The sequence below is a fragment of the Falco naumanni genome, chromosome Z, assembly GCF_017639655.2.
Source record: "Falco naumanni isolate bFalNau1 chromosome Z, bFalNau1.pat, whole genome shotgun sequence".
In the NCBI taxonomy this organism is placed as follows: Eukaryota; Metazoa; Chordata; class Aves; order Falconiformes; family Falconidae; genus Falco; species Falco naumanni.
In genome coordinates, this window is record NC_054080.1 from 76,973,215 (window position 1) to 76,988,031 (window position 14,817).

The 14,817-nt window shown below is 39.0% G+C and overlaps 1 protein-coding gene across 2 annotated transcripts in view; it reads left to right on the forward strand.

The window, feature by feature from the left end:
* KIAA1328 (KIAA1328 ortholog) overlaps positions 1–14,817 on the forward strand; it is a 188,001-nt gene that overhangs the window by 196 nt on the left and 172,988 nt on the right. The window contains exons 2-4 of one of the 2 annotated variants that reach the window (XM_040579275.1): positions 3,646–3,681; positions 5,302–5,441; positions 9,463–9,557. In XM_040579275.1, coding sequence (XP_040435209.1) covers positions 3,646–3,681; positions 5,302–5,441; positions 9,463–9,557 — 271 coding nt within the window. Of the gene's footprint in view, positions 1–3,645; positions 3,748–5,301; positions 5,442–9,462; positions 9,558–14,817 lie in introns of those variants that run through there. The other variant, XM_040579276.1, reaches the window with a different exon arrangement.

A 14,817-nucleotide genomic window follows, 5' to 3' on the forward strand; every position in this document is an offset into this window, starting at 1 on the left:
TGTGAGCGGCGGCGGGGGCGGCCTGTCAGGGCAGGAGGCAGGGGCGTGGGCGTTGGGGTTTGGTGTAGGGAAGGCTGGAGCTGGTGCGGGGTGGTGGGCGGGTGAGGTTTTGTGGCCGTGGCACGGGAGGTTTGGGGGCTCCGCTCACGAGTGTGGGGGAGCTCAGCCTGGGCAGAGAGGTTGAGCGTGTGCTTGTGTGGGGGGACTGCAGCGTTAACGTGGGATTTAAAAGCAAAGGTGGCCTGCAGGAGGCGGGGGTGGGTGTTGTGTGTCCACCTCCTGTGTGACCTAGCTATGAAGCCCTGGGGGAAGTAAGTATGTGGGAAACAGGGAAGCTGGGTCCAGCTTATGGAAACTTGCAAGGGAATTAATAGAGAGATACAGGTTAGAGGCTGAAGATGTAGCAAGAAAAAGACTTGTCTTTTGTGATTGTCATCTAAGCTTGAATACAGGCATAACATTTACAGTAAGTATGTGGGGGGGTGTGGAGGCTGCAGTGCTCTGTCTGTAAGGGGCAAGTGGGAGGCTCTGGTGGTCTCGTCAGCAGGAGATGTCAGCTTCAGTTGTGGGAGACTACATGGGGCTGGACATGGTGGTGGACATGGACTGGAGTAGGTGGTGGCTGTGGTGTTGGGGATTCAGCCTGTAGGAGCCTGGCTAGAGAGAGATGCATTTGCATGGTCCAGAGAACCCAAAGGAATTGGCATGGATGTTTGGGCTCATGTGACTGAATTAGAGGCTCAGGTACTTGAAGACATTAGGATGGAACTGACAGTCTGGCCTGGTGGAAATTTAGGAGTGATAATTTAGCTGTAGATATGAGGGGCATGAAGCATTGCTGTTGCTCACGCTAAGAGTGGATTTCAGCATCAGCTAGAAGTGATTGAGAAGTGGTTGATGCATGTGTGCTCTTGTATTTATGTTTATGTTTGGTTGCACATTCACTGGAAAACAATGCACAAATGAAATGGGCCAACAATCCAATGGACTGTTCAGGGAGCACATTGTTATGATTTACCATTTGTGTTAAAAAACCCCCAACTTTCTACAACTTTTCCTGTGATGGTAGTCACATTTCAGATTTATTGCCACATTGAAACTACTCTGTTTAGTTGTGGAAGTGTTGATGCAGTTGTAATGACTGTCTTTATATCACTATAATATATATATATATATATATATATATATATATATATATATAAAACTACCGGGTTGACAGGTTGTTTCCAATGATTAAATATGATTTCTTGAATCCAGCAGTGGCCTCATACATTGTGATATTACAAAGAATGATGCTTTTCCTGACAACCATTTCCATTTCACATATTTTTGGTAGTAGGTAGTGTTACCTCTGATCTTAGAAAAGTTTAAACTTAAGAAATGCATATGACATGAGAGCCGTTATAGTGGATGCTTTCAAAAAAGGAGGGTGGGAAATTTGGGAGATTTGGCATTGGTTTAATAGCTTTGGAAAACTGAACTTCTCTCTAGAATTGCTGAATAGATACGGCATAGCAAGGCAGATGCACTGTTGCTGTAAGGGAGTCATTCAGCATCATAAGGTGTTCAGTTTTCTCTCTTGCCTGTATGACTGTCTCTGCTGTTGCCTTGAATGTTAGCTGTGGTGGTACAAGGTTTGTAATGTGTATAGTCACCTTGCTGGGAGCCTTGAGAGGCATGTGGCAGGGGACTGATGTTAAATGGTTGATGTACTGTCCCCAGTCTTTCACTGTTGAGACAAGGATGTTGGACCTGTTTATGAATCAGCTTCTGAGTCACTGCAATTTTCAGTCCAGTTGATTAAGGTGAGCTGATCTGGCTTTGTTTCTTTCTAATACAGTAGGCTGTATTGGAGAGGGAGAGTGATCCAGGTAGCTGGGGGGCCGTAACAGCAACAGCTTTGACTAATTTTTTCATCTTGCTATTAGGGTATCTATCCACCACAGTACTGATACTAGAGGCAAACTTCAGAAGCCAAATGTTGTTTAGGCAAACCTGTTTTGTTTTCTATAGCTATGTGTTGACACAGAGATCAACCATATGTCAGTTCAGAAAGCAATCACCTGTGCTGAAGTTTGTTGTTTCTTGTATGAGTTGAAGATGTTGTCCTTGGTGTCCTGCAGATTGCTGTTTGGGCTGGGCTGTGATCCAGACGTGGACTTTTGATCTACTTTGGTGCTTTTTGGAAAGAGAGGATGCAGTGCTTTACCTTCAGAGTTTATTCAGCTTCCTCACCTGGTTCATGGCACAACCCTACAATGCATTGTGACAGCTAGCTAGAGATAGCAGGCTGCAGTTTACAGATCAAAAGTGCTTTTAGCATTGGTAGAGAGAGATGGCTTTGTAGTACTTAGCACTAGTCTCAAACTGATGTAAGACTGATGAGTGATAATTGTTTACTAGTGATAAAGTGGATCAACAAGATCACAAGTGAGTGTGTGATCAAGCCCTTCCAGTGTGACAGATTCCAGTTATGTGATGGATAGCGGGTATTGATTGAATTTGAAGTTCCTGTCCACAGGGTGAAGCTTCTAGGCTGTTGATAGTTTTCTCCACCGTGTGGTAATTGATTAAATTAAGGTTTTGAGATTATACTATCAAAATCAAATTTTAGTTAAGGCAAAAGTTAGTGTAGGTTAATTGAAATATTTTCACCGTTTGGCTTTATTGTATGAAGACAATGCATTTATCTGTAAGCAGTACAGAAATTAAGTAATTGTGTTAATTGGCCAACCTTAGAAGGCTGAGTAAAGTAAAGGGGTATGAACAAAAGATAGCGGAACAGAATTTTGTACTGTGTGCTTTTGTTTAGTATAATGTTAGTTACTTCTGTGGGAATAAAAATCTTTATGTTCAGCAAAATGAAACTGTTGCTTTAAGAAAGACACTATAGCTTACACCCTTCCCTGAATTGTGTTGAATCCTATTTTTAGTGACTTGTAGGAGGTGAAGATTCAAGTTCAGTGACTGCTACCATAGCACAAATAATATGGTGCCCAGTTCTTTGTGATTTTTTTTTTTTAGAGTGTTTTCTGTGGTCAAATAATTCAGTAGTTAAAGCCGTGGGTTATTTGAAAGTTCTTGAAATTTCTTGAAGGAAATAATTTCTCAGGCTTTCATCTGTTACTCAACATGTGATGATCAGATGAGAATGACTGACTTCCTTTGAAACCTTTTGCTGTTACCCTCATTTATGTTTCTTAGCATATATTGTGTGAAATGTATTTAATCACAGTATGAATATACACTATTTCAGAATTTATTCCCTATGTATCAAGAGGTTCCTTATATAATGTTAACCTACTCTAATTTAAATACACATTATTACTTCATTATCTTAGTAATTGGACTTGTAACTGGGGCTGGTCCCTGGGATCTTTTGTGAAGGTGACCTCTAAGATAATCTTTACAGGCTGACAGTTAATGCACAGTGAAGAAGGAGTAATGTTTTTTGTTTTAGCAATCTATGTGTTTGTTTTTTCTAGTCAAGTTTTACTTCCTTTTGGTGCTCCCAAAGTGTTGCCAGTTCATTTTTATATCAACGGTCTTCTAAAATTAAGAGCCAAAATACTTATTTTCATAGTTCTGTTTGAAGGGCCAAGCTTGGTCTTTTTTGTTTATTACCTTTAACAAAGCCACATGCAGTTTCTGATGAAGAACAGCCGATGATACCTGTTTCAGGTATGATCTAGTAGCTGTAAACAAAGGTTTTTCCTGTGAATGCTAAACTTTGCAATGTCTTTTCAGGTACATGGTTTGCGTACTTATGTGTGAAACATACAAAGTGTGAAACATACATAACATCACATGTTGTAATGGGACAAACAGGAGTATAGCAGAGTATTTATGCTTTGCTGCTTAGATAAGTGTATGGCGTAAGATGAAGTTTCAGGGGAGTTGTTTTAGGTACAGCATAATTTTATCCAATCTGTAAGGTAAGCTGAATTTTTGATGTGGTCTCCAAAGAATGTTGAAGCATTAGAGATACCCAAGTCTTTTGTAAATTTTGAAGAGATCAATTAAAATGAAGATTCACTGTCTAAAGAATAAAATCATTATTTTTTTATTAGTTCTCTTGACCTTGATTTACTGAGTGCTTGTGTACATCCTTGGGGAAAAGATGGGTGTTCTTAGCCCCCCTTCGAATTTTCCAACTGTTTTCAAACACAGCTTTTGCAGTGACACTAGGTCCTGAAAACATGTCTGGGGTTGCTTAACTCTATAGTGAAGTTGTGTGTGTGTCCAGGGTATGTTTAGCAGTTATAAATTTTGAGGAATCCTACACTCTGGGTTTCGAGTAGCATGGTTACTTTCAAAAACTGCTGGCCAAACAGCTCTATTAAAAATCTCTGCGTGTGTTTTGTAGCTAGCATAGTTCAAAGCAGGCCGTGTCAGATCATTGTACTCCATGCTGTGGAAAGAAATCAGTGATCCTAAATGGCAGAAATGGATTCACTCTGGGAAGTATTCTTCCACTTTTGTGGAAGAGAATTTTAGAAACATTGTTTTCCCTTGTGTATAAGCATGGAGATGTTAAAGCAGTTCTTTCACTTGAATTGCTGGTATGCTTCTGAGATTTATTACCCAAATACATGCAATTTATCAGCTGCTAGTGTAAAATCAACATTTTTTCTTCAAAACTTCTTGTACTTCTGAACAGTCAAAACTCCTGGCTGTTGGCTTTCATCTGGTTTAGGTGTTAGTGTCAGTGTTGGTACTTCATAATTGCAGCACCAAGATTTTCAGTGCTTCCATGTTTTTACCATTGGTAGCGGTGAACTAATTATGGCAGGAAGCTTTTTACAGATGATCTGTGGAGTGTGCACTGGAGTATTACATTACTCATATGCTTGGTACTGAATGTAACTAACAATTAGCCTGAGCAATCAGTAAGTTGGATGTATAACAGAAAAAAATTGTATTTTATCATATGAGTGGTACTTTTAACAGCATTACTGCTGCATGGTTCCTTGTCTTTGAGTGTCAAAGCAGAAGCTCAGTTTTAGGCTTTTGCATCTTAAACACAGGTTTTTTCATTGGACCTCAGTCAGAAGATGTGTGTTTCAGAATTTACTTTGATGGTCATTGTGGCTGGGTGTAGTTCAGTGCTGTGCACCTCTTTTTCTGCTAATATGTTCATCTTAATAAATTTTATATGGAGTGAGAGGCTGGGGGGAACTGCAAATGTTTATGAAATGCTTATCTTTTTGAAAAGATCTGCTAAGGCAGGGATGCCTTTGTGGAAATCTTGGTCCCTTTTGGCTTTATAATCTGTGTATTCTGCTTCTCTTCCATTTACAGGAGTGTCTACAAAAGGAAATTTAAGAACAAGGAATTTGCCAAAATATCAGAAAAGTAAAGCTGACCTAAAGGTGCCTGTAGCTGTTGCGTCTGTTTCCATGGATTCTGTTAGAAGCACAGGAGATCTGACAGGGCAGCAGGTCAGTAAAGGCAAATTTTTCTTGCTCTTGAGAGTGCCCATAGCAGAGAAATGGCATAAAATATTGAGGTTGAAAACTTTAAACAGTTTTAGAGTACTATTATTTTTGCAGTTTCTTACACTTTTTGACCACTGACTTGATGGCTTGATGGCAAAAATTACTTTTCCACTGAGATTGCTTGCCCCTTTAAGGGGAACAAAGGATGAATGTGCCTGATTTATGTAAGTGATATGTCATTGAGGCTATGTAAAACAGATTATATATTTTTTTCTATGTGTGTATGTGTACAGGGGGAGAGAGAGAGTAACTTTAAGTAGCTCCTAATCTATGAGTTACTAGATAAACACGCAAGAAGTTGTGTTTCAGTGTATTCAGTTTCATTGTTCTAGTCATGCCACTTAGAAACAAGACCTGTAATAGAGACCTTTTTGCTGTAGCTGCTTATATTAGTAAGGTAAAATCACTTCCTGTTTTTGACAGTAAAAATTTAAAGTGTGTGAAAAGTAGGAGTAGCTTTGTCAGTTGGCTTTTATCTTTGGTTCTGCTTTGAATTGGCTGGTCTACTGTGACAATAGGTGATGCTTTTGCTACAGTTTATTGCATTAGAAATTTCCTATCTGCAGGGTTTCCTTTGGAAGATTATTCTGTATTGTGATATTCAGAAATCTGTTGAGAGATACAGTTTTTCTAACACTATTTGTATAGTACTGTGACGGTAAGTCATTCAAGTACTGTTAAGTCCCTTGCCTAGCAGCCATCTTGGACAAGTCTGTAAGTCACTCTAGGGTTTGGAATTCTGCCTGTAAGTGGGAGGATATAAAACTTCTGACTGCTTCTGAATTGTTGTATTGTCATGAATTTGATTTTTGTTCTTCATCTGGGCTAAGATGTCATTCTCTGTCTTCTGTGTGCTGAGTAAATCCTGTGTGCCTCACATGTACATTCAAAATTGATGTGAAGACAGATCATTCGATTCTCATTGCTTTGACAGTGTCATTGCCCTTCGAATCCTTCAGCATGACACTAATAACCTGTGTCATTTTTAGGGCTCCTCCTGGACGCATCTCTTTCCATTTCTCTGTTTATCTGTACTTGCTTTCAGGAGGCTGGTATGTACCTCCACTTTGCAAATGATGTCCTTAAGTTATTAAGAAATTTCACACATAGTCCCCATTATGCAGAAGCTTTATGTAGAAGCATCTCTTCATAGGTATCTACAAGCCCGCTGCCTCATAGATGCCTTCATAAGTCACATTAAAATCCGTTTTATTTCATGATGTGGTGTTTACATTGCTTGTTGTTTAGAGAATTTTAACTCCTTTTTCCCTGTCAGAACTGATGGGGTAGAAATGGTCTTTGTTTTCTTTCTATAATGCCTAATATGTGAAATTGTGGTTGAAGACTCAAATGTGCTTTTATAAAGTTGACAATATAATGTGTTCAAAGCTTTTTCTCTTTTCTAACCTTCTGTTTTTCTCTTACCTTGCCAAATCCTTATGGAAATTTTGTACTCTTAACTTTGAAGATAAGCTCTGGATTGAAACAAACAGAACAAATAAATTTTAGTTGTTATGAAAGAAAAAGACTTCACAAAATTTTTCTTCAAGGAGTTTTCATCACAAACAGAACTAATTTGCTTCAAGCTGTTGTGTGCATGTCTAGGGAGTGCTGATCATTTCAACACACTGTTGTGCTGGTAGGTAGGTTGCCGTTATGATTTACCAGGATCCTCTTCTGAAGAGAATGGCTTGAGTTTTGCTCTAATATGAATCTTGGCAGAACTGATTTACCTTTTCTTCATTCAGATAGACTTGAACACCACAAAGGAAGATGAGTGTTTTGGAGAGGACTTCGAAAAGGTCTTGTTAGCTCTGGAGCTCTTCTGGTACTTTTAATAAATCAGTGGTTTGCTATACTGGTCTTGACCAAAATTTCCCATCTTCCTACTTCCCATTTGACAGAAGTTGTCTGCTGTCATGCAAATTGTCATCTTCTGAGATGTGGTTTCTGAAGAGGATCTTCCATTTATGTAGTACATTTCATCCAGAAAATACTGAGTTATGAAACTGTTTTCTGTTACGAAACTGAGCTGTGTAGAAAGGACAGAAATCTGGAAAAAGCCTCTGTCTCATTTGTTGTCTTGTTTTGATGGTGCAGTGTCCCTGTGAATAATTCCACAGCTTCATTTTGACATTTGTTATGGTTCAAGTCTGCCTTGAGAATTTTTTATCTGACATCTATCCATATCTGTGGGTGACACAAAAGCACAGACTAACTTTTCAGATTTCGCCCTTCATCCCACAAACGTTTGTCTGACGAGTATATATGTAGGTTTAGGTAATAGCTTGAGGTACCTTCTGTTAAAATCTCCTTCACTAATGTAACCAAGTTTCTGCCTCTTTTTTTTTTGAGTGAAAAATGTCCTGTAACTCTTTATTTTTCTTAAAGAAGTTCCGTCACCTAGCTGCCAAAAAAATAGTTTTCAGACATTTTTAGCACGGGAAATGGAAATCTTTCAACCATAGTTGAATTTGAATTCAGTTAAGTTAAAGACATTCTCCTTTTGCATGACTGTAAATAGCACCTGAAGGGTCAGGTGGCTACACATAAGTCTGTGTAAAATCACCACCTTATTCAGAAGCAACATAGACCTTCAAGTGTTTCAAACCGCTGTTCAAGAAGCAGTTAGCTAAGAATGGAAGGGGGTACTTCCTCTCTTACGTGTGTAGATCAGCTGCCCATAATGGTAAGGAGGGGAGAGAAGCCCGGTGTTTGCTTTCTGTGCTCAGAGGTTGTTCTGTGCTGTATTGTGTTAACTTGGCCAAACTGCGAGGCATTTGTGCTTGTATCTCATGTTAAGCACTCGGGGAGGATTGTAGTATTTTTAAGTCTGTAAAAATCTAAGCTAAAACCACGTCAGATTAGTGGAAATACTTAAACTTGTCAAAATCTTGGGCAGAGTAATATAGCTCTTACTGCTGCTTTCGTCTTGGGATTCTTATTTTGTGCTTAGTGCTAGCACTGGCGAACTGAGACACCAATGACAGAAATTTTTGATAAATAGAAACAATTTAGAACTGAAACTGTTTCCTGCTTGGAAACACCCAAACCGGGTAATGCCAATAACGTCAATAATACACGGGACTGTGGCGAACACGAACAGCAATATGCCCTCTGGTGGACACGGGTAACAAACGCTGCCGTTCTCTGTGTGATCAAGGAATGCATCGAAGGAGCTGAAGTACTGGAGTATGTTAAAGGATTGTTTTAGAATTAATAAGTACGAAGGTAGCAAATAAATGATGGAAAACAAACAATAGTGAAATGTGAAAGGGTGTGTACTTTTCTGTATATTAAAAAAAAATCCTCTGAAATAAGGACTTAGCATCTACTAACAATATATCACACTCATTTTTGCTGTTTTGGATGGTTTAGTCCAGGGGTCCTCAACCTGTTTAAACAGGGGGCTGGCGCGCAGATGAAGTGGCAGGCAGTCATCTGTGGCTGCTTGGTTTCCCCCCCCAGCCCCCGGCGGGGGGATCTGTAAATACCGGGGGCTGGATTGAGGACCCTCGGGGGCCGTATCTGGCCTGCGGGCCGTAGTTTGAGGACCCCTGGTTTAGTCAAACACTAAGGCAGATTATTTTTTTTCCCTTGCTCTTTCATTTTAGGATGCTAAGGTAAAGTTTGGTATTGCTGCACTAGATTTTCAAGTCACGAGAACCTCCTGCCCTTTATGAATCAGGGAATAGTCTATGCCTTAAAACTTTATCCTATACATTTAGTATTGAAGCTAGCAGCTTGCATTTGAATTACAAGTGTTTTCAAAAAAATCTCCACAATTTGGTAATCTGTTTTACTGAACTATACTTATATTTTTAAAAATATGTATTTTATTTCCAGTTGGAATTTGTCTACTTTCAACTTCTAATTATTAGGCCTTGAAGTGCTTTTAATATCTCATGAAATATTGGTTCTGCTTTAAAGAGTACTATCTATAATGTTACTTTTAAATTTTCAGGTAACTAATGAAGGAGGAATGAAGAGTGCTTCTTTAAAGGATTTGTGTCCTGAGGACAAGAGACGCATTGCAAACTTAATTAAAGAACTTGCCAGGTAAGAATAAGCATCACCTGAAAATGCATTATGTTTAAGGGTAGTTATTCCTCTAATTAATCTTAAGCAGTGTAGTATTGCATTATGGAACTGAATATTTAAATAAGGTAATTTTTGTTGCTGGAGGAGGTATGAAGAATGAAGCAACCTGATTGGTTTTTCCTTGCTTTCTGACCCTAAACCCCCTAAACGTTTTGAAAACAAAACCCGAAGTTTTGTGACCTGCAGTAGTTCACCTGTATAAACCTAGTCACGGAGCTAGAGTTTTGTTTGCTGTTTGTATCACATCCTTTAAATAAACACATGTTGTCTTCTGGAAATTACAAACTTGTGGTGCTTATTTGTCAGGGGTAAGCTTTTATATGGAGTTCCACATTAATAGTGGATTGCTGATCTTGTGGCTGAAACAAGTTAATCACTATACGCCCATGTTTGCACATGTAGATCAGTAGAGAGTCCAGTGTAATTTTAACTTATTAGCCAAACTTTCTTTTGTTTTGATGAATTTCTTCAAGTTATCCCTGTTCTTTGAAAGGAGATGCAGAAATAGTGCAAGCGAAAACAGCTTTAGTAAATTTTTTTTCCTGCGTTTCATCCCAGTGCTAGTCACATTCGTGAAGAGAAATGATACGAAAAATAGGTTGAATTTGAGTGAGGAGACTTTTACCTCTGTGTCCCTAACACTTCAGAATCTCTGGAAATCTGCTTCTTGGCTGTAAAATTGAGAAGGAACACATGGGGCCTTAGCAGGTTTTCGCATATCAGAGGGGAAAGTCTCGTGAGATGATCTCAGTCCTTTGGGCTAAAAGTTAGCATCCATACTAAGAATTTATAAAGGCAAAGTTTTTCTAGAACAAAATGAAGGTTCTCAGTTATTAATGAAATGCTTTTTTGCCATAGATTTCATATGTCTGTGCAATAATTGGCAAGCGTTACTGTCCTTTTGCTTTTTATGTTAGGAAAGTTTGGGCAGAGAAATGTAAATTACTTGCTCAAGGTCATACAATAAGTCTCTGGTGCAGCTAGGAATATTTTCTCTCTGATTATCCTCATCCAGTGGACCATTTTGCCTGCTAATAATTTGTACCAATATAGAATTTCTTGCTATACAGTATTTTAGTAATTTTTGAAGTTCTTCATGCTTGCAACTCTATTTTATCCTACCTCATGTGTTGGAAAATGTATAGTTAAGGCTGTCATAAAGAGTAGATTGCTGGGAAGCCTGGTTACAAATTGTCAGATGTTGGAGCTATTCGGACACTGTTGCCACTGTTGATATATAGAGGTATATTCTAATATTAAAAAAAGCCTTTTATTACATTGTTCCTTGTAATACACTGCTCCCTAGTGAATAGTAGTACACTAACTCATTTGAGCATGGGATTCTTCTTAACTCTCAGATGCTGTCATTTGTCCCTGAGGACAGTTTGATATTTCTGCCTGACATTTCTTCAAAGAAAAATAGAAGGTGCAGCAACATTAATTTTGAAAAGTAAAATTAGTGGAACACTATTATTTTATACTTAGTTCTCTTTTATTTTTAAACCTAATCATATTTTTATTGGATGTAATTAAAAGTCCTTTGCAGAGTAATAGGGAAGTTGAACTTTAATTCCGCTCACCTCGTCACTTTTTTAAATCTCTCCATAATTTTCGTCCCTAGTTGTGCAATGATGGAGGGTTTTTACAAGCAGTAGAACATTCTTTGCTATTTAAGAGAAGAAAAAGAACCAGCAGAATGCTGAAAGTTTTCCAAGAAGACTGTCCTGCCATAAATACTTGGAATATAATAAAAATCTCACTTGACCGGAGCTATGCTTCACTGTTCCTTATTTTACTACTATTTATGAATGAAAATGATAGTAGTTGGGACTAATTCCTGCATGTTTATTGCAGGATGGTGGACAGAAATAGATTGGTCAATAACTGTTCGCATGAAGGCAGTTGTAAAGTGGTAAAGTTCTGTCTGCATGAAAACCAGTGGCAAAATACAATTAACTCCTGTGGCTTGAATATCAACCAATTCTTGCTTGAGCAGTTCAGGATATTGGTCTTTCCACTGACTTCAGTGACTATGGAAGGGAACGCTAATGTACTTTTCTTTCTCTTCCTATTTTTTCTTCTTTTCCTCTAACTCTTATTCCCAATGTACTTTTGAACATTGAGAAGGTTGTGTCTGTGCTAATATGCTGCAATGTCAGACTTTGTTTTGGTGTGGTTAAATTCTGATGATGCCTATATTATTATCCTTTCCTTTGAAAAAAAATCAGTTGCTGGGCTGTAATGCCCTGCTGCTGGGGATTCCAGTGGCTGACATTACATTAGCTGTTAGGGACTTTATGACATTGATCTCTGAGAAAGGGTTGAAAGAAAGGACTCAGCTGTATCCTTTTTAATCCTCTTTCTAGGCTAAATAATCTTTGTTTTACTCTGTGCTGCCACCTGTAAATCTGACCATTATTTTTCCTTTCTTTGAACATATCCAGCCTATCTTCCCTCTTAAGGTGAAAAAAGAGAAGCAAACTGGATCCAGGGTTTAAAAGACTTCAATGTTGTAAATTTGAACTTTTTATTGCATCAGAAGATTGTTTTCAAATGGTTTTAGTAGGGGAATTTCTGAGTAGAGTGAGTCATGCCCATGAATGCCAAAGTGCTGTGAGTAAATGGGTAATTCTTGAGCGTGATCTGCCATAGTTTTCTAAAACAAGCAGCATGGCATCTTTGTGTTTTCAGCAAGCTGCTGCTGGGTAGTGGTGAAAGTGGCAGACACAGTATGAGCAAATTTTAGCTCTCCCTAAAAAGCAGAGTTCTTTTAAAAGGCAAAAAAGACATTCTCTGAGCTTTTATCACTGCAGGCTACTCCTGAAGCAGTCATCAGCTTATGTAATGAAATGAGCAGTGACATAGTGAAGACATTGAAAGATTCCTACCCTCATACTCTGTGCCAATGTCAGGAAACATTAGCCTCTTCCAAGAGGGAGCAGGTCCTCTGGGACTTAGCCAGTTGACTATTGATCATCAAGGGCTTGCTAGACACCGTAACTAGAATGGTTGCAAAGTATTCTGGAGTGAAATACTCTAAGTGATATGTAGGGTTTGAGTGCTCTCTTGTGTTGGCATTTGGCTGAATGGAGAGGGTCCAAACTTTGCAGTGAGAGTGAATATGTGTGTGCTTGCAAGCATTCACCTCACTCCAAACTGGTATATAGACATAGTACTGTGACTTTCTGGCTCCAGCTGATGTGTATGTTCCCTGCCTATACAGCTCACATAAGCAGTTTGCTTTAGAATGAACAGAGGTATTGACAAAGTGATGTAGAATGGTTCATGAAAGTTTAATTTTTGTTTTTAGTGGTGAGAATTGGTATTGAACAACTTTTATGTTCTTTCTTTTGTCATATAAGATAAACATTGAGAAAGCTGGCTCCCAGTTGTCTTTGCAAAGAAATCTTCAAAAGCAGCTTAGGTAGAAAGGTTCATAATGCCCTTATCCACCAAAAGGAGGGAATGATTGCCCTTTTCAAGTGAGATACAAGATGTTTTTTGTGATCAGATGTTGTGGTTTAACCCCAGCTGGCAACCAAGTACCACGCAGCCACTTACTCACTCCTCCTCACCCAGAGGGATGGGGAAGAGAATCGGAAAGGAGTGTAAAACTCGAGGGTTGAGATAAGAACAATTCAATAGGTAAAGAAAAAAGCCATGTATACAAGCAAAGCAAGGAATCCATTCACCACTTCCCATGGGCAGGCAGATGTTCGGCCATCCCCAGGATAGCCGGGCTCCATCACACGTTAACAGTTACTCGGGGAAGACAAACGCCATAATGCCAGATGTCCCCCCTTCCTCCTTCTTCCCCCAGTTTATATACTCGGCATGATGTCATATGGTATGGAATACCTCTTTGGCTAGTTTGGGTCACCTGTCTTGGCTGTGTCCCCTTCCCAAATTCCCGTGCCTCACCAGCCCTCTTGCTGGCAGGGCCTAAGAAACCGAAAAGTCCTTGATTTAATATAAACATTACCCAGCAACAACTAAAAACATCAGTGTCCTGTCAACATTTTTCTCACACCAAATCCAAAACACAGCACTGCACCAGCTATTAAGAAGAAAATTAACTCTATCCCAGCTGAAACCAGGACATCAGATTAGTGTCTTCCTGGCAAAGACCACTTGGCATGCCCAGAATGACTTGTATCTGCAAGCTGGTAAAACAGGCTTCAGACAGCCCTTTGTCCTTATTGAGAAAATACTTCCTCCTTCCCAAGACCTTGGATTGCTAAACCTGTTGTAGGGTGCTGGCAGTCTGGGATGCTATCTTTTCTACTGACGTTGCTTTATGTGGACTTTTTATCCTGATATGAAGATGAAATTGACCAACTAAAATTGAAATTTTCCAACAAAAGGTGAAAATGGGAATCAAAACAGGTTAATTTGGTTACAGAACTGGAAACCATTACAAAGGAGGACAGTAAAACTATTGTAGCGTGTATGTGCTGTTTAAGTGTTTTTCTTCCAGCACTTAGGATCTTTGAAGGACAACTTGCCTGTGGAAGTCCGTATTGCAAACCTGCAGTGTTTGGCCTCTTGGATTGCCTTCTCTCCTCAGTTACACTACCTCATAATTAACCACATTGTTACCTGGCTTTAACTTCAATGTCAAGATGTTTTTTTCTTTTTCTTTTGTAGCTACTTTAGGGGCAACATTGTGCTGCAGTTCTCTTAATTGGTCAGGCAGTGAGACTGCAAATGAGGTATCCCTAAGCTTGTCTGGAAATTACTTCTTGTTGATAGGTAAAGCATGCCTAGGATTATTGTGGCACCAATCACACGTACCTTTTGTGCCTAAAAAGTCATTTGTAGCTATAAATTCATGCTATGAGGTTTTTTTTTGTATATTGCAAGTTGCAGATCATAAAAATCTATTAATTGTGCAGCAATTTCAGTTATATTTTGGGATCGTTGGTCTTTTTTGTTATTTCTAATTTTTTTTTTTAATTTATACAAACTGCCTGTGATACATTTGACTCGAGTATCAGATTTGTTAACAGTGTCCTTAGATTAAAAATGCTGCCTTTCTTTGTTGCTGCAGTGCTGGTATTAAGTATCACATTGTTGCTCAGCCCTGCCAGAGGCATGTTGTGATCAACTCTGGCATGAAAACTTGTTTCATCTTTCTGGAGCCCATCTTTCACTTGTAATACCTGATTTTATTCCATGATTTCTGTGTGCGCTGGGCTCTGCATGATGCCCTTGCTTC